The sequence below is a fragment of the Micromys minutus genome (assembly GCF_963924665.1).
Source record: "Micromys minutus genome assembly, chromosome: 29".
Lineage (NCBI taxonomy): Eukaryota > Metazoa > Chordata > Mammalia > Rodentia > Muridae > Micromys > Micromys minutus.
Genome location: NC_137964.1, coordinates 23,858,594 through 23,878,778, shown reverse-complemented (window position 1 = coordinate 23,878,778; position 20,185 = coordinate 23,858,594). Strand labels below are relative to the sequence as shown.

The 20,185-nt window shown below is 49.8% G+C and overlaps 1 protein-coding gene across 1 annotated transcript in view; it reads left to right on the top strand.

Moving 5' to 3' along the window:
- Window positions 1–20,185, top strand: part of DNAH10 (dynein axonemal heavy chain 10) — a gene marked incomplete at both ends in the record, with an annotated part of 110,104 nt that overhangs the window by 64,152 nt on the left and 25,767 nt on the right. Inside the window, 12 exons of the mRNA XM_080941394.1 lie at window positions 1,490–1,612; window positions 3,311–3,445; window positions 3,714–3,930; window positions 5,747–5,866; window positions 7,415–7,560; window positions 11,718–11,870; window positions 13,133–13,393; window positions 14,264–14,436; window positions 16,029–16,122; window positions 16,571–16,738; window positions 17,412–17,600; window positions 18,396–18,567. Of these exons, the coding sequence (XP_080797520.1) occupies window positions 1,490–1,612; window positions 3,311–3,445; window positions 3,714–3,930; window positions 5,747–5,866; window positions 7,415–7,560; window positions 11,718–11,870; window positions 13,133–13,393; window positions 14,264–14,436; window positions 16,029–16,122; window positions 16,571–16,738; window positions 17,412–17,600; window positions 18,396–18,567 (1,951 nt within the window). The remainder of the gene's footprint in view (window positions 1–1,489; window positions 1,613–3,310; window positions 3,446–3,713; window positions 3,931–5,746; window positions 5,867–7,414; window positions 7,561–11,717; window positions 11,871–13,132; window positions 13,394–14,263; window positions 14,437–16,028; window positions 16,123–16,570; window positions 16,739–17,411; window positions 17,601–18,395; window positions 18,568–20,185) is intronic.

The window sequence follows — 20,185 nt, the reverse complement described above, 5'->3', positions numbered from 1 at the left end:
GAGTGTGGGTTTGGAAAGATGGCTCAGTGGTTAAGGGTACTTACTATTCCATATTTCCTGAGTTTGGCTCCCAGCACCCAGCTCCCAGCACCCATCCCTTGAGCTCCAAGTGATACATCACCCTCTTCTGGCCTCTCCAGGTACTACAGTTACTTAGTGCACATATCTACACACACACACACACACACACACACACACACACACAAAACGCAAGCTTTTAAAGTTATATATTATTACTGAACATGCTTGTAATCCCAGCAATTCAAAGGCTGCTCAGGAGGCAGGAAGATTCCCATGAGTCTGAGGCCTATAGCAGGTCCCAAGCTTACAGAAACAGCAAAAGTTCAAATCTTTACGTATTTCTTGATGACCAAGTCCTCTGAACGTGAGGATTCCTCCGTCTGCTGCATCAGTTGCTGGCCCTCCTCCCTCCTTGTATGCTGCTGAATTGCTTAGCAGCACACCCTGTTTACATGGTTTTGAATTATGGAAATATTTACTGCAGAGCCAACTACTATACTGTAATTCATTCTTTGCCTTTTAGGACCGTTTGTTTTTGTCTTGGGTTTGTAGTGACCTTTCTTTTTTTTCCTCACACCGTTCGCCTTTACCACCACTAAGAAGTTCTTTCTATCGTGTTAAGAATTGAACCCTCCCATTTCCCCCTCTAGAGACCACTTCTCGAGTTCTCCCACCCTCCCCATTTTCTGATTACCATACTTGCTTCATAGCTGTCCCTTAGAACTCACTCTTGCCTCTGCTTAATAGTGACATCATGGGGGGGGCGGGGAGAAAAAATAGCAACATCATTTTCTTCCCCAGTCTGCAGAATCCATAGGTGCACATGTGCTTGTGCGTACCAGGGTCTAGTTGGCTCATGGAAGCATGTCTTTTATGAAGAGAGACATTGGTCAGTATTTTTAACTTTAGACTTACACTTTGCAATATTCAATGCCAGCTACGTTAAAAAAGAAATGAAGAGGAAGAGAAGACAACTGTAACACGATGTTTGGGGGCTGGGGCTACATGAGACCCTACCTTCAAAAACTGAAACAGCCTGGTGGTGGTGGTGTGCCCCTTTAATCCCAGAACTTTGGAGGCAGGTGGATCTCAATGAGTTTGAGGCCAGCCTGGTCTATAGAGTGAGTTCCAGGACATCCATGGAAAACTCTGTCTTGAAAAAAGAAAGAAAGAAAGAAAGGAAGGAAGGAAGGAAGAAGACAAAACAGAACAAAAATCAATCAATCAAACAAACAAAAACTGAAATGAACCAAAACAAAGCAGCTGGAGAGATGACCCGGTGGTTAGAAGGGGCCATGGCACCAGGACTGCCATGTTTGTTTAAAAACTTCACAACAGCTCTGCCGACTATCTGGCAGGGCTTCGAGTCCTTGTGAATCTCTGCACAGGGAAGGTTCTGGCATGCGGGCCATGTGTGAGCAGCCATGGGCAAAGTGTTTACTAGCTGAAGGGGTCGCTTTCTTCCCAGGTTGGGGACTTGCAATATGCCTCTCCGGCTACTGTGTCCCGGTGCGGGATGGTCTACGTGGACCCTAAGAACTTGAAATACCAACCATACTGGAAAAAATGGCTCCAACAAATACAAAGCAAGGTGAGAACTGTCCTCAAACAGTTGGAGCACTAGCAGGAGTGTTGTGCGAGGGATGCTTAGAGGGGGGGGCATCTTGTCCTCCACCCGCTGTGTGTGTTCCGAGTGCACAGCCTGGCCAGCCTCTGGGTCATGTGTTCTGGTGCGATGGGCAATGATGTGCACGAATCAACCCACCTCTGCAAAGAGGTGGGTAGGAAACATTCTCGGCTGCATGAGTTTCTTTTGTAACTATTCTAGTTTGCCCCTAGGGTGAGACCGCTAGCCAGGGACAATACACAGATGCGGGACATGGCTATAGCCAGCAGATGTTAACCCAGTGGGATTCTGGGTAACAAACATCTGGGCACACACACACACACACACACACACACACACACACACACGCACACACACACACACACACACACACGCACACACACACACACACACACACACACACACTAGTGTGCAAACCTTGCTCAGATGAGCCCAGTGACGGAGAGACAGGATGCCCCGTTTCTGTGCTTTTTCTCAACTGCATGAGTGTGGTGCACACGAACCAGTTTGCCCTGTAGTAGAGATCAAATGGCTTCAGCTCACTGCTGCATCCCATCTCAACAGCAGGATTCCTGGGAAGTTGATGTATGCAATGGTCACATGTGTTTTGTGGCTTTAATCACATTCAATACCCTGTGACTCCGTTTGCACAGGTTGTCTGGGTGTCTCTCTCAAAGGGCCACTTGACTGAAATAGCAATGGCTGGAAGCCAAAATATAATTATCCCAGAGAGGAGATGACCAGGGGAAGCATGCCGGGGCCACAGGAAGCAACGTCCTGTGGGGAGGCTTTTCCTCATGGTGTACATCGACGCCATGTTGAAAAGACACTTCCAATGCTCAACTTTATTCTTTTAAGATTCACTTTACTTTTTGCGTAAGTACACACACACACACACACACACACACACACACACACACACACACAGAGTGATACATATGAGTACATTGTCAAGAAGAGGGCATCTGAACCTCTGGAGCTGGAGTTAGCAGTTATGAGCTGCCTAGTGTGGGTCCTGGGAACTGAACTTTGGTTCCTCTACAAGGGCCATCCGCCATCTTAAACTTTAAAATGTATGTATGTATGTATGTATATATATATATATATATATATATATATATATATATATATATATATATATATATATATATAATGTTGTGCACATTAGTGCTTTTGCCTATGTATTTATGTGCACTGTGTACCTGCTGTGCCCAGGAAGGTCCGATGATGGTGTCAGATCCCCTAGGACTGGAGTCCTAGCCTGTTGTGAGCCACCATGTAGGTGTAGAGAATTGAACATGCCTCAGTAAAAGCCACTAATGTTCTTAACTGCTGACCCATGGCTCCGGAATTTGTACGCCCTCCAGCCACCGTGATAGTTGAAGTCTGAGGTCATCAGCTTCTCTTCTGTCAAAAGGGACCTGTCAACCTCCATCACTCCAAGGCAAGGGTACCCTGTGGAAATAGAAGGAAATGGGCGTAGCCTGAAGAACCTTTCTCCAGTGTGACTTAATACACATGAAAGTCACCGGGTCCGGGGTTTGGCCCCTGTTGAAGTCACAGTCATAACTATTTCTCACACTTCTCGGGGACAAGGCAAGCCTTAGATGAGATGCCATTTAAAAGGAAACCTTGAAAGGGATTTGGATCTCTCCTCCATAGGTGGAGCAAAAGTATTTAAATGACCTCTTTGAGAAGTATGTTCCGGCTCTCATTGATCTGATCATAGAAGGGATAGTAGACGGGAGGCAAGGGGAGAAGTTGAAGATGGTGGTCCCTCAGACAGACCTGAATATGGTAAGAATGCTTCTCCGCTGAGGGCAAAGGGAAGGCTTCCCGGTCCTACAGGGTGGGGGAGGGGCTCACAGGAAATGGCGAGGCCTCGTGGATGATTGTAGGGGCATATTCTTGCGATTCCCCATGCAAGCCAAGGTGCCAGGCTCCATGTGTCTAAACCAATAAGGCAGGTACAGGTGCCATCACTGTGGGATAGGGGACCCCAGGACTCAGGATAGAATAGTCTTGAGGTTGGAAAGATGGGCCGAGACAGGCTTTCTGTGACCAGGTGGCCCAGTTAACCAAGATGTTGGATTCACTACTGGAAGGAGAAATTGAGGACCTGGACCTGCTAGAGTGCTTCTTCCTGGAGGCCCTCTACTGCTCACTGGGCTCCTCCCTGCTTGAGCCGGGAAGGATCAAATTTGACGAGTGTATCAAACGCCTCTCGTCAATGCCCACTGTGGAGACGGAAGGGAACTGGGCCCGTCCTGGAGAATTGCCAGGTAGGATCCTCTCTCAGGTGCAGAGGAGATGAAATGACTTTTCCCTGTTCCTGCCCGGGTGGGTTTGCAGCGTGTGAGTGGGTTGGAAGCCTGAGGGGATTGGCGGCCTGGGGGGGGTTGGCGGCCTGGGGGGGTTGGTGGCCTGGGGGGGTTGACAGCCTGTGTGCTAATGACCATCAATAACACTCAAGGCTTCAAGTACATGACTGCTAGAGAAGGCTGCCCCTTTGAAGCCATCTTGGACCCTTGTGCTTCAGCTCTGCCTGAGCTCTCCGCGCTTGACACACCCCAGGGTTCCCTGTTTTATGTTGGGGCTCCCCCATCTGTCTCATAAACCAGCAGAGAGACATCATATAATCATATAAGAGTTTAAGATTTTTTTACTTATTTTCTTTACATCTGCTCAGTGCCCCACTTCTGGTCCTCCCCCCCACAATCCTTCCCTCCCCCCACCTCTCTTTCTTCTCTGATCTGGGGGGGCCTCCTTGGGTATCCCCCACACTCACCCTGGTACATCAAGTCTGCGAGGTTAGGCACATTGCTTCCCACTGAGGCCAGACAAGGCAGCCCAGCTAGAAGAGCTTGTGTGGTCAGGCAAGAGCTTTTGGGATGGCCCCCACTCCAGTTGTTTGGGGCCCACAGGAAGACCAAACTTTATATCTGCTACATATGTATGTGGGGGCGGGGTATAGGTCCAGCTTGTGTATGTTCTTTGGTTGGTGATTCAGACTCAAGAGTCGAGGTCTGTTGGTCTTCCTGTGGAGTTCTTATCAACCCTTCTGGACCCACAATCCTCCCTCCTGTTCTTCCATAAGAATTCCCAAGCTCCATCCACTGTTTGGCCATGGGTGTCTGCCTCTGTCTGGGTCAGCTGCTGGTTGGAGCCTCACAGAGGACAGCCATGCTACACTCCTGTCTTCAAGCATAACAGAATATCATCAATGGTGTCAGGGATTGGAGCTTGCCCATAGGATAGGTCTCAAGTTGGGTGATTCCCTAAGTCTCTGTTCAAAGTCCTTAGCCATCAGGGAAATGCAAATCAAAACAACTCTGGGATTCCATTTTACACTGGTCAGAATGGCTAAGATTAAAAACTCAAGGGACAGCACATGCTGGTGAGGATGTGGAGCAAGGGGAACACTCCTCCACTGCTTGTGGGAGTGCAAACTTGTACAACCACTTTGGAAATCAATTTGGTGGTTTCTCAGGAACTGGGAGTAGTCCTACCTCAAGACCCAGCTATACCACTCCTGGGCTTAAGATTTTGTGTGAAGACATTCACCCTTAAATACAAACAAGTAGAGCCCATGAATGGCCTTCTTCTAGGAGAAGTGGTCTGTCCCAGAGATGGGTGGGCAAAGTACACATGTGAATGGGGATCCTCTGAGGAAATGGTGTGGAGAATGGGGTGCAGAGATGGGCAGGGATTCAGCTCTGGAGCTATCCTGGACACTCTGGTTCTCTACCCATTTCCCATCCAGTCTTTGCCGGATGCTCTCATGGGTTGGGGGTCATGGGTCATACCAGTCTCAGAGTTCAGCATCTGCATCAAAATAGTCTATTTACCTGCCTCTAAGGGTGGGAGCTTGGCTTTTTAATCCCAAGGTTGTGTCCCCAGGGAAGGCTTGGTGGCTAATTGCAAACAGGTAGTGCTGGTTCAAACTTCTCCGACTCTGACCCACACGAGGACAGCGACAATTCTGCTTACCCATCTCATGAAGGCACAGCAAGTACAGGCAGCTCATTCCAGATGTATCAGAATCTGTCCCATCCCCATGTCTATGACCAAAGCAACATCAGTCCTTGTCTCCTGCAGGTCAACTTCCCACCCTGTATGACTTTCATTTTGATTCCAAGAGGAACCACTGGACCCCATGGAACAAGCTAGTTCCTGAGTACATTCACAGCCATGAGAGGAAATTTGTCGACATCCTGGGTGTGTAAGCACTGGTCTTGGTCTTAGCTTCCTGGTGTGAATGAGTGTGGAAGGGTGTGAGGAGATGACTGTGACCTCACTGGCAACTGAGCACCACTCAGGGAACTGGTTGGGAGTGATGAGAGAGAGGCTGGCACCATGGGGTCCCTCTTTGTCAAATGCCTCAGAGCATCTCTGTGTGACTGTGTCCTGGGCATTTCTGGGCAAGCTAATGTTCATGGTGGCCTGTCCTCCACTTTCCTTTGCATTTCCTAGGGTGTTCCAGCCATAGAGCTGTCAGGGTCCAGAGAGGGCAGGAGGGAAGCCACGGCATGGTTCCTGTGTGGAACCTGGAGGGGGCGTGGACCTGGAGAGTCCTGTTCATCCCCTAGGATTGCATAGTAAGCGTGTCTGACCTAGTTCATGGTGCTAATGTAGCAAGATACCTGCATGTTCTCAGAACCCCTCTGGGACTGACACTTTCCTACAGGAGGGTGGGTTGGCTGCACCCGACTCTTCTATGATGGTGCCTTTAGTGGAGGCTTCCAGGAAGTCAGTCCTGCAGGGACCAGAGGCGTGAGTTGGAGCTCAGAAGCAGGGTGGTTGAAGCTGCACCAGTTGCCACAATCACTTTGCCAAGGAAGTATTTCATACTTAATTCGATCAGGTGGATGTCACATCTCCAAAAAAAAGATCAGGTGGACTGGCAGGGAAACTGAGGCTAGGCTTTGATTCACATTCACCTGTGCAGCACACTTGAGGAGGCGTGAGCAGGCTGTCAACTGTTTTCCTATAATGCTCTGTGCTTTCTTGCCTCGAGACAGGGCCCCTGAGCCTGACGCTTGTTCTGACTCTCCTGACTGGCAAGCAAGCTCTCAGGACCTGCCTGTCTTTGTTCTCCTGGACATTAGAGTTAATGCCACACACAGCCACATACAGACAAACACACACACAGCCACACACAGCCACAGCCACAGCCACACAAAGCCACACACACACAGCCACGCACAGCCATGCATACACAAACATACATAGACACAACTACACACAGACACACACAGACACATACAGCCACAGCCACACAGCCACACATAGAGACAGCTACACACAGCCACACACAGCCACACAAAGCCATAGCCACACAAAGCCACACACACACAGCCACGCACAGCCATGCATACACAAACATACATAGACACAACTACACACAGACACAGACACACACAGCCACAGCCACACACACACAGCCACACATAGAAACAGCTACACACAGCCACACACAGATACACACAGATACACACAGATACACACAGCCACACACAGCCACACACAGCCATGCATAGAGACAGCTACACACAGACACACACAGCCACACACAGCTGCACACAGCTTTTAATGTAGGGCTGGGGATTTGAACGCAGGTCCTCATGCTTCCAGAGCAAGGTTCTTACCCACTGAGCCACCTCTCTAGTGGCAGCTACCTCTTCTTGGATGCATGGGACTCGGTGTGAATGGCCTCAGCCCAAACGCTCTGCGTTCCTGTGTCACTCAGACTCTCCTGTCTTCCAGTTCACACAGTGGATACCACCCGCACCACCTGGATACTGGAGCAGATGGTTAAAATCAAGCAACCTGTTCTCTTTGTGGGTGAATCCGGCACGTCTAAGACAGCCACTACCCAGAACTTCCTCAAAAATCTGAACGAGGAGACCAACGTGAGTATTTGTCTGCATTAGTTACCAGTTGCAGAGTAACAAGTTAGCCCAGCACCCAGTCAGTGGCTTAAGGTCAGAAGCCCTTATCACCTCTTATGACCCTCCGTGGGTCAGGAATTGCAAAGTGGCTTAGCTGGGTAACTTAAGTTCAGGTTCTCTCATGAAAGTGTGGTTAAGTGTTGGTGAAGGCTGTGTTCATTTGAAGGCCCGGCTGAATGAGCATCTTCTAAGTTGGCATTTCATGTGGCTGGAGGTCTCAGATCCTAACTGTGTGGACCTCTCCTAGGAATGCCTGACTGTGTTTGTCTTAGACCTTTGCTATAACAAAAGACTCAAGACTTGGTAGTTACAAAGTGTAGAAGTTTACTCAACCCAACTCTCAGGGGCCTGCTAGTCCAAGAACATGGTGCTGCCATCTGGCAGGTGAGGGTCTTCTTGGTACAGGGTAAAATGGTGAAAAGCATCACACAGTGAGAAAGAGAGAGCCTGCCAGAGAAAGTCCCACCTTCATAACAGAAAAGAAAAGCCATTTCTTCCGAACCCCTGAGTCGGTTTCTCTGCAAGTGGCTTGATAATGCGTTTGAGAGCACTCCCATACGGTCATCCCCCAGAGGTGCAGGGACCCTCCAAGACTCATGAGCATCCCACCATCCAGGACCCTAGCATTCTATATACCCTCTGAAAAGTGCCGTGGTTCCAAATGTATCTGCAGCTGGCAAAACCACGCCCCTGCTAGAGCACGAGGCAAATCATCGTCAGCTGCTGTGGACAGTCTGAAGCAGACCTATATCCATAGACCTGGGATTAAAACATAAGCATATCCCCACAATTATTGGGTTGAGAGCCAAGCGGTAGACTTTTCTCTTACAGGTAAAAAAGCTGAACTTGGTCAGGGAAGAGAGGCGGGTCTAGGCAGGGGACTAGACAGATGAGAGGCGTGTGGGTACTCCGTGTGAACAGCAGGGGACAGAGCCAAGTCAGTGAGTCCTGGTGCACACACCAGGTATCACGATACTGCAGTATCCGACGTCCATTGCTTCATGGGGTCCAGAGGGAGTTACACTCTTTCTTTGGGCTGGTGTAGGTGATAAATCCTTGGGCCTGGTTTCCCTGACATTGTTTTAATAAATTCATGCATCCTCCTACAGTTTTGATTTTTCCCAATAAACATATAAGGGTAGTTCATTTTTCCAGTCTCAGGAAGGAACGAGTCATTTATCAGTCTGTGCTAGATGGAGGGGGTCCCTGACCGGTGGTGCAATTTCTGGGTGTTATAAAAACCCTTCTCCCCCAGTGGAGTCAAAAGTAGCTTGTCAAATGGAGTCTCTTAGGACGGAGTCTCTTAGGACGGGGTGGAGACCAAAGGGCTACGTTTATATAACAGGGAGCTGCTTGGAGTGGGACATGTCCTGAGCTCAGTACATATCTTTGCCGGGGCCTCTCATTCATAATTATACCGTATCAGATGGGCCACACCCAGAGGCCTCTGCTCCCCTTGATTGGACATGGGGTATAGGTGGTAGAGCGCCATTGTAGAAGTTGGCTGCCATTCTCTGATATCTTCTTGCACGTTCTAGAATTTGGTTAAACATGGCAAGGTCTGATATGAACAGGGACCCAGGCTAGACCAGCATAGGACAAGCTGAAGCTCACACAATTCCTCTCTGGGGACTCCCAGGGGGGCATGGACACAGGACAAATGAGGGTGTCCATGATGACAAGGATGCCGTGTCCCTTCATCATACAAGGCCACCCCCAGGGGCCTGGCCACGCCCTCTGTGTCCCTCTACTGGCTTCGATGGTTTTTCTGTTCTCACAGTCTGCTTTGGTTTATCTCTATTCACTGCTGAGCTTTCCTTCTCTGTGATAAAAACACATGACCACAGCAGCTGGTAGAAGAAGGGTTTGGTTCGGGGCTTATGGTTCCAGAGGGGCAAGAGCCCATCGCCATCCAGGCATGGCAGTTGAGAGCTCATGTCTCAAACCATTAGCATGCAACCAGAGAGTGCTAACTGGGAATGGTGCCTGTCTTTCAAAAATCTCAAAGCCCATCCCCCAGCTGTGAGAACACACCTCCTTCTCCCAACCATGCCAACAACTGGATACCAAGTATCTAAGTGCCTGAGACTTATGTGGAACCACCACAGTGACAGAGCTCTGTGAGTTCTGGGCTAGCCTGGTCTAAACAGTGAGTTCCAGGATACCCAAGGGAGAGACCATGTCTCTACAAACCTAAGAAGGCAGAGACTCGCCCTCACTTCCTTCGCTGATGCTTTTCCATTCTGTGCCTCTTACTCCTGTGGCTTCTGGAAGCTAACCTGGGCCTCAGGGACAGGGTCTGCTCAGCTGGGCTTTACGCTGTGAGGAAAACTGGGTAGATGAGGCCTGTGGTGGATCAGGCTGGCCTACCTTCTTCCTCTCATGCAGTCAATGGGGTGTATTTAGCTTTAACGGTGTCACAGTGGAGGGCACAGAGCTGGCGCTAGAACCGGTAGGACTTGCAGATCGGTGGAAGCCTCCAGGGGAAGCCACACGCTGAACCCTCTGTGTGCATCACTTTTCCAGCATTCTTCTCCTAGACCTCATTGGCTGTGAGAAAACATACAGAGAACCTGTCATGCCCATGGACATGTGCTCATGGGCAGCTGGGTTAAAGGATATTTTAAAAGTCAGCTGCTCCCAAAGCGTGGTCCACAGGCCAACAACTTTGGTACCAACAGAAATGTTTAAACATCTCACTGACTGAACCCTAGCTCTGGGCAGGGGCCAGCAAGCTGAATGGTGCAGCAGTCCAAGCTGCAGCTGATATCTGGCCGAATATGAGCATCCGTGTGTGTGTGTGTGTGTGTGTGTGTGTGTGTGTGTGAATATGAGCATCCATGCTCTCACACACACATGCTCACAGTTCCTCTAAAGGCATGAGAGAGAGGGAGACAGACAGACAGACAAAAACAGTGTACTGGCTGGTTTTGTGTCAACTTGACACAAGCTGGAGTTATCACAGAGAAAGGAGCCTCCGTTGAGGAAATGCCTCCATGAGATCCAGCTGGAAGGCATTTTCTCAACTAGTGATCAAGGCGGGGAGGACCCAGCCCATTGTGGGTGGTGCCATCCCTGGGCTGGTAGACCTGGGTTCTATAAGAAAGATAGCTGAGCAAGCCAGGGGACGCAAACCAGTAAGTGACATCCCTCTATGGCCTCTGCATCAGCTTCTGCTTCCTGACCTGCTTGAGTTCCAGTCCTGACTTCCTTTGGTGATGAACAGCGATATGGAAGTGTAAGCTGAATAAACCCTTTCCTCCCCAACTTGCTTCTTGATCGTGATGTTTGTGCAGGAACAGAAACCCTGACTAAGACAGAGAGAAGAGAGAGCCCCTTGTTCATGTTCAAGAGCTTGCATGGGAACATTTTCCCTCCAACTAGGAGGTTTGGCCTCCTTATCATCAGGCAGATGCCTTAAAAACAGTGGATGCTTAAAAATTCCTCTGCCACAGCAAGTTGTCCAGCAGATGTCATTACAATGACTTTTCTGGGTTCTGAAGGGTCATGCGATTGCCTTTCTGGAGGCCACCCAGGAGAACAACACTCTCCCCCCCACATATCATCACTTGACTTTCCCTGGGAGTTTTTCTAATCACCCAGCTAGAAAGGACTGAGGAGTGATTCTACCCAAGTTTAGCTTGATGATCCAAATGAGTACGATGGGAGTCACCCACAGAAGCAGGGCAACTTGTGGATAATTAGCTGGTTGTGTATCTTGGGGGGGGGGGGGTTGGGAACCTTTAGAATCTTCCCATACCTCCACCGGTCAATGACATCAGTGGGTCTAACCTTGTGACGTCTCCCGCCACAAAGGAGTCACAGCCGCTTTGCTTTCAAGACAGTGTGGCCTCCATACTCTGCATAGTCCCAGGTCTCATGAGTGGCAACATGTAATCTAAGAAGGACCCAGATATCATTGTTGTTGAGACAAGGTCTCACTGTGTAGACCAGGCTGGCCTTGAACTTACAGAGATCCTCTTGCCTTTGTCTCCAGAGTGTGCCACCACAACAAGCCCTGGCTTTAGCTCTTAAAAATGAGGAAGCACACTCCTGCATCACTTCTGGAAACGTTTGTTTGGAATCCAGATGTAACACCACCCTCTGCTTTGTGGCAGATCGTGCTGATGGTCAGTTTCTCCTCTCGGACCACATCCCTGGACATCCAGAGAAATTTAGAAGCCAATGTGGAGAAGCGGACAAAGGACACATATGGGCCACCCATGGGGAAGCGCCTGTTGGTGTTCATGGATGACATGAACATGCCAAAGGTGAGCATCCTGCTCCCTTCTCGGGGGTTGAATAGGTGTGTGTGTGTATGTGTTTATGTGTGTGTATGTGTGTGTGCACACATGTGTAAGTTCATGTTTTAAGATTTTTCGTTATTAAGACTAATTTTATTCTTTATTTATTTTTACTGGTATGTGCCCGTGTGTAGAGATGATGCCACATGTCCCCAAAGAGACCAGAAGAAGGGTGTTAGTTCCCTCGGGAGCTAGAGTTACAGGTTGAAAGTTGCCTGCCCTGGAGCTGAGAACAGAACTCCTGATTATCTGGAAGAGCAGCAGGTGTTCTTAACCGCAGAGCCATCTCTTTAGGTCTTTAACTCCACAGTGTTAAAGGCTGAGGTAGCAGGTCTCCATGTTCCTCTCACACAGGCCTCCTCACTGTGTGACATGGTCTCCTACACCAGGAGTAAAGCTGCCTCCAACCATCTGAGGGAGGGCTTCTCTAGTAAACTCTGAACTGTGTGACACCTCTGTTCCCAATCATGTGGGAGGCAGCATGGCAGGTACCTCCCATCGGCATCCAGAGTTTTACACCAGGGCTGGGGCCTGACAAACGCAGAACATTCTCAGCATCCTGGAGTTGAGATTTGTATCGTTTTTCTCCTCTGAAAACTTGTCTTCTAGAAGAACTCTGTACGCGGCAGGATTTGTGCATCTGTAACTTGTCTGTCTGGTCATCTATCCATTGTTCATCTATGTATCTAGTTCTCTATTCACCTAGTATTTTATTTTTCTATCCACATGATAAGGGATCTGTAGACAACTATTTACCCACTTGTCCATCTCTCCATCCATCCACTCACCCCCATCTACCCACCTACTCATCTATCCACCTACCCATCTATTTATCCATCCACTTATCCATCCATCTACTTGCTCACCATCCATCTACCTGCCCATCCACACTACCTACCCACTCTTCTATTTATCTACCTACTCATCCATCCACCCATCATCCATCCATCCATCCATCCATCCATCCACTCCATTTGCTGAACTCTTCCCAGGAAACTGGAGATGTTCCATGTGTAAAGCTCAGCAGCTGTTGCCTTCATGGAGTGAAGAGTGTGGTGAGGGGACAGACCTTAAACCTCAGGAATGAATAGACAGTTGTAGAAGTGAGAAGTCCCATGAGGACATTCCAGAATTCTCAAAGGAAAACAGGAGAGCATTTGAGGTCACCACAGCCTTGCCAAGCCCTGCTTTTTGATACTGCTTTTCTCATTGCTCTAAAAACCTGCTAGGTGGACGAGTATGGTACCCAGCAGCCCATCGCTCTGCTGAAGCTGCTGCTGGAAAAGGGCTACTTATATGACCGGGGGAAAGAACTCAATTGTAAGAGCATCCGTGATCTGGGCTTCATCGCTGCCATGGGGAAGGCAGGAGGGGGCCGCAATGAGGTGGACCCCAGGTTCCTCTCATTGTTCAGCGTCTTCAACGTCCCTTTCCCATCGGAGGAGTCTCTGAGCTTGATCTACTACTCCATTCTGAAGGGCCACACCTCGGTAACTGGGTTTTCTTTACCCACAAGGAGGACAACATGTGGGTGTGGGGGGCGTGAAGGCCTGATTTATTTACCCTAGAGTGGGTTCTGTGGACTTAAGGCTTCAGCCAGGAGGGGAGCAGGAGGGACCTTGAGCCTTCCTTGCCTGACACTGTTTAAAATACAAATGATGGTCATCTCTCACATACCCCAGTGTCGAAAAGCTGAAACCCATGCAGGGCAGTCAGAGCGGGTCAGATGGTGAGCTGCACATGCATACATTCAAAGTGTAAAATTTGTGGAATGGAAGATTCATTATTTTAACCATTTTAGCAGATGCAGTTCAGAGGCATTTTTGGTCCATTCAGTCTCACTGTGTAAACAGAACTTTTTTTTTTTTTTTTAATCTCAAAACCTTTTTTCCTTTTTCCCCTCAACTTTATTCAATCCTTTTTTACAGTCCAGACTTTGTCCCTCCCCCTCGGTCCACCCTCTGACTGTTCCACATCCCATACCTCCCCCCCTCCCCCGTCTCCACAAGGATGTCCCCACCCCCAGTCCCCCAACCCCATAACTTTCTTTTTAATCCAAAGGAAACCTGTACCCCTTACAAGATCTCATGTGTCCCAGTTAGGCCATGCATCTCTTCCAGCCCCTGGAAGCCATTCACCTGCCTCCATCTCTGTGGCCCCATCAGTGGGTGCTGGAGACAGGCTTTTCTCACTTAGCACCAAGTTTTCAAGAGTCATCCACGTGCCAGTGTTTCATTCCTGATCAATTACTATCCTATCATAAAAATACCACCTTCCACTTATCCATTTTCCGGCTGATAGATACAACAGGGCTTTTCTTTTCTTTTTCTTTTCTTTTCTTTTCTTTTTTTTTTTTTAAGATCTTTGCCGAGAGCATCGGTGGCGTGAGCAGGAAGCTGACATTCTGCACGTTAACACTTTACAAAAACATCGTTCAAGATCTACCACCCACCCCTTCGAAGTTCCATTACATCTTCAACCTTCGAGACCTGTCCAGGGTTTTTAACGGCCTTGTCCTTACTAATCCAGAGCGGTGAGTTTGGGGGGATTGTTTGTTTTACTAAAATATACCCTAAGGACACGATGGCTTCTGTTAGGACTTATCAACAAATCCAATGGCTCCAGAAAGAAAAAGAAAGTGGCAGTGAGTTACATGGCATCCTTGATTTTTAGTGATTTGAAAAACAGATTAATGCTTAGGGCAATGATTGTCAGCTTGTGGGGCATGACCCCTTTGGGGCTGAACAGTCCTTTCCACAGTGGTCTCCTAAGACCATTGGAAAATACAGGCTTTATGTTACAAGTCCTAACAGTAGCAAAATCACAGTTCTGAAGTAGCAACAAAAGTAATTTTATGGCTGGGATCACCACCAAGGGAGCTGTACTAAAGGGTCGGCCACATTAGAAAGGTTGGGAACCACTGGAGAAATGGCAGCGGGTTTTTTTGTTTGTTTGTTTGTTGTCATTTTTGGCTGCATATGAAGCTCAAGGCCCACCTGGGGTACATGAAATCTCGTCTCAGAAAAGTCAAAACCAAGAAGGGTCGGGCAGAGAGCTGGAGATGCTGCAGGTCCAATGTGAATTCAGAACCCAGACCTTCAGAGGGGCATGCAAATGCTGGGGTGGTGGGTGGGCTTTCCTGTCATTCCAGTGGATCCCTGGAGCAAGTTGGCTAGTGGGACCACCCTTATCTGAGAGCTCTGTGTTTGATGGAGAGAGGAGAGACCCTGCCTCAAAGAATAAGATGAGGAGAGGGGGAGGGGTCAAGAACCATTGCCGTAGGGTAACAATGATGCTCCTGAGCCCCTGCAATTGTGGTGTCTTGGTCCCTCCAGTGGGATGGCTCAGCAGCTTTACCTGCTCTGCTGGGGCTGTGTGGAGCCTGTGGCTCATTTGATACAGTATTTCCAGCCCAGTGGAAAATGAGCCTGTCTTCAGGAGTCTCCAGATACAGCTCAGAAAGAATTAGGACTCTATAAAAATGGCTTCATTTTCCCTGCCTGCTTCTGTCTCTGTGCATCAGTAGAGCTAAACTGTATGGATTTGTGCCAGGAACTAATAACCCTGAAGAACAGCAGAGGGTTCATCACATGCTCCAACCTGCTTTGGAGTTCTGAGGATGGTTCTTCTCGTTCCTAGTTTTCTGGACAGGGTGATGGCATTTTGACAGGAACTAGAGAAAGTTCTAGAAATAGGGCTGGGAGAAGGAGCAGCTCTGAGGCTGAGCTTTTTGTTTTTTTCTCTATGTGGCCCTGGCTATCCCAAAACTTGCTTTGTAGACCAGGCGAGCCTTGAATTCAGAGACCCACCTGCCTCTGCCTCCTGAGTGTTGAGATTGAAGGCGTGAGCTACCACTGCTCAGCAAGGCTGATTTTAAGTTCACACATCCTAGCATACAGCCATGGGCTTTGTGTGGAACTGAAAGGAAGGCTCCATTTCTTCCTTTGGGTGGGCCGGGGGTGGTGGGTGATGATTTCGTGACCCCTGTATTTAATTTGCTAGCTTCCGGCTAGAATGGGACAAGAGGGGCTTTCGGGGACGTGGTTCTTGTGCTCTCCCACCTACCTGAACCCCTTCCTCCCCAGAGGACCTGGTGACCAACAGCATCGTCCTTCTCTCCTGTAGGTTTCAGACAATCTCCCAAATGGTAAGAGTGTGGAGAAATGAATGCTTGCGGGTTTTCCATGACCGGCTCATCAACGAAGTAGACAAGCAGCTGGTGAGCAGGCGCAGCCGCCTTGGCGGGTGGGAAACCCCAAGCAAGGTCTGAGTAGAACGCATGTCAGTGGGGCCAGCAAATGCTTCAGCCGGCACTTGTGGCCGAGCCTGATGAGCCCCATTCCATCCCTGGGGCCTACGTGGTGGAAAGAGAGAACCGACGCCCAGAAGTTATATTCTTGATCTCTACACATGACCCCCCCCCAGCACAAATAAATAAGTAAATGTAATTTTAGAAACAACGCCAAAAGAAGGCTTGGGGGGGGGAAGGAACCCAAAGAAACCAACGTAAACCAATGAATTGCTTAGACGGGGATGCTCACAGCAGGATAGGCGTCACTAGGGAGGGTCTGGGCAGATGATCCCATTGATAACGGCAAAGTCTCTTTTCCTGCCAAATATATGCAACCGTGGACCTGCCTGGGGCCTCATCCTGCTTTTGTTTCAAGGTGCAAGATCACATAGGGAACCTGGTAAGGGAGCATTTTAACGAGGACTTCGAGGTGGTGATGAGGGACCCCATCCTGTTCGGGGACTTTCGGATGGCTCTGCAAGAGGGGGAGCCTCGCATTTATGAAGACATCCAGGACTATGAAGCCGCCAAGGCACTGTTCGAGGTGTGGACCGCTCACCTCCGAATTGTCCTCCTAGGAGCTTGCACACCCAATTTCGGGTGTGTTTGGTGACTCCAGTGGCTCAGTGGCTCAGTGGCTCTCTTGTCGGTCATGGGCTGTGGCTTGCTCTATCAGGTTGACACCCAGCAAACTGGAGATATTTACTTGTTTGTTTTTTGAGATGGGGTTTCTCTGTGTAGACCAGGCTGGCCTCGAACTCAGAGATCCGCCTACCTCTGCCCCACCCCACCAAGTGCTGGGATTAAAGGCGACTCTGTGGCTGGATTCATTTTAAATTGTGTGTGTGTGTGTGTGTACATACATGTGAGTGCAGGTCCCTGTAGGGGCCAAGAGAGGATGTTGAAGCCCCTGGGCCTGGAGTTACAGGCATTTGTGAGCCACCTAATGTGAATGCTGGGAATTGCACTGGGTCCTGGGAAGAGCAACACCTCCCAGCGGAGCCATCTCTCCTGCCCCGCCCTCACTCACCCTCCTGCACACCTGCCGTCTCTGGCCCATGCTAGGTCTCAGGCCCCACACATCTTAAGGATGGCACTGCTTCCTTAGCCGTGGATGCTGGGGAAAGACTGACTGCTCTTTCTGTTCATCTTTCCTGGCGAGAAGGAGAGAGTGTGTCTCTTTAAATGCGGCAGGCTCAGGAATCCTCTCCACACAGGAAATCCTCGAGGAGTACAATGAAATCAACACCAAGATGAACCTGGTGCTGTTTGACGATGCGCTGGAACACCTGACACGCGTGCACCGCATCATTCGCATGGACCGAGGCCACGCGTTGCTGGTGGGAGTGGGCGGCTCTGGGAAGCAGTCGCTGGCCAGGCTGGCAGCCTTCACCGCGGGCTACGAGGTGAGGAGAATCCTGTGTGGAGAGTAGGGAGTGGGACCTGCTCTTGTCCTTGTCACCTGAGCTTGCAAATCTCTTAACTCCCATGAGACCACAAGCTCAAAAGTCAGACGTGGGCTGCACCTGTGAACTTAGAACTGTGGGAGCACAGGGGAGCCTTGGGGGGGGTCAACCCTGACTGTCATACTTCAGCTCATAACTTCCTACAGCTCCAGCTCCAGCTCCAGGGGATTTGTTGCCTTCCTGGGGTCTCTACAGGCACCTGCATGTATGGGGGATTGTTTTGTTTTGTTTTGTTTTTTTTACAGATGTAAATGTGCACGTGTGTGCTCGTGCTCTCACTCTCTCTCTTTCTCTCGCACACACACACACACACACACACACACACACACACACACAAATCAACAGAAATCTTTTAGAGCAGATAAAACTGTTGTGGAGCTGTCATTCGAGATAACAGGTCCCCCTTTAAAGTGTGTACGCAGTACTTTGTCTAGTTGCAGACCCGCGTGACCATCACCTACCTTTGCTGTTGTGGGTGTTCCGTCTTCAAAACTCCCTGTGACTCCCAAGATGCCAAGCCCCCCACTGCCCCCGATTTCCTTTCTCCAGAGCCATGTTCTACATAGGAGCCCGGGAACTTTCACACTCGTACCCTGACCCGTGTGTGCATGGCGCACAGGTCCCCTGCCAGTCATCTGGCTTCCCTGGCTGAGCCCCTCGTGTGATGTGACATGCAAACCCACACGCTTCCCTGTGCTCAGCACTTTCCTCAGCCGGCACTACCTGTTTCCCCAGGTGTTTGAGATCCTGTTGAGCCGAGGCTACTCGGAGACTAACTTCCGGGACGACCTGAAGAACTTGTACATGAAACTGGGGCTGGAGAACAAGATGATGATCTTCCTGTTCACAGATGCTCACGTGGCTGAGGAGGGCTTCCTGGAACTTATCAACAACATGCTGACCTCAGGTACTGCCCGCCCTGCGGGTACCCATGCAACAGAAATGTCCATCCCTGCCACTGCAGTCTGAGATGGGTCTTTGTTTTCACACACGGCCCTGCGGTTCTCAGGCTGGGGCATCACCAAGTCCTCCCCCTCCTAGGGACACTTTCCTCATTCTTGGGACAGGGATGGTCCCATAGTCCCCGGACCTGAAGCCATGTGTGTCTCAGCTCTGTGAGAGACCCCGCGGCCACTGGACACTCCAGAGTTGGCAGGCCATGTGACGCTCAGGATCTCTGCTGTCCTTGAAGCCCAGAGTCTGGGATGTTCGGGGGGGGGGGGGGGTTCCCTACCAACAAAGCACACAAAAAGACACGTGGGGATTGGATAATGAGGGGGAGAGGAGGAGCCGCACAAAGCACGGCTTGGAAGATGCTGTGTTGTCTCTTACCCGTGGGCCTTCGGCAAACTGCCCAAAGGCGAGTTGATTCCAACATCTCCGAGGGTCTGCATGCCTTCTGGAGCTGACACCAAGGTGTGAGCAGGTCCGAGATGTACAAACTCATCCTTTCCAACCGGAAGAGGCCGCTCTAGCTCAGGGCTCCTTGGCTCATGTCACCGTACTCTGTTTTTTCCCCTACAACTGACTTCTGTTCCTCACCCTTTCCTGTGACAGCATTGGACTGCCTGTGTCCTCAGCCTCGTTCCAACTGCAAAGCCTGGTCCAGTTTGGGAGGGAGAAAGAGGAAACACGCTTGAGGGTCCTAGGGTGAGGGTGTCTGCAGGGGGGCATTATTCATGCTCCCTGTTAGAAAGAGTGGCCAGGGTACTGCTGGAAAAAAAAAAAAAAACTTACATGTAGCGAGTCCCATGTACTGAAGTCAGATGGAAAAGAGATATCAAGGCAGGGGTATGGTGATCTCACAGGCAGGATTCAGGAGTGCCCAAGGATGTAGCTCAGTGGGAAGGGTGCTTGCTTGATTAGCACGTCTGAGGTCCTGGGTTCGATCCCCAGTACCAGCAGACAACATATGTTGGGCAGAGTAGTACCTGTGTGTACTCCTAGCACCCAGGACAAAGAGGCAGCACTGATTCTTGCACAGCCCGGGTCCCAGAACCTTGACTAGGGGGTCATAAGGAGAAGGAGAAAGGACCAGCACATGGAGAGAATCTGGAATTGGGTGGTCTGGGCTCTCTGATGGAGAAATGGCAGCATCCAGAAGCTGAGTGTATTTTGTTAAAAAGGAGGCAGGCGGGGCTGTTATACAGACAGAAACAAGGAGGCAGGGTTTGTGGTGCACACCTGGATGGAGACGGTAGAGTTAGCCGGTTTCCATAGGAACAGTCTCTGCCGAGGAGCAGTCTCCAGGATGCAAAAATGGGGTTGAGGGAAGACTATGATGGACACGTTCAGCCCATTGTCAACAGTAGTATTCAGACCAGAGGAATGCTTTGCCACCCCCACGGGGGCTGAGGCCCCACTGGTCCTTCACATGTCAGGCAGCACACATTCACTCAGGACTTCTTGGTCCTTACATAGGAGGATCAGGAATACAAGGTCATCCTCAGCTATATAAGAAATGCAAGGCTAGCCTGGGCTACATGAGACCCCCCCCCCACACACACTTTAAAAAGGAAACCTAA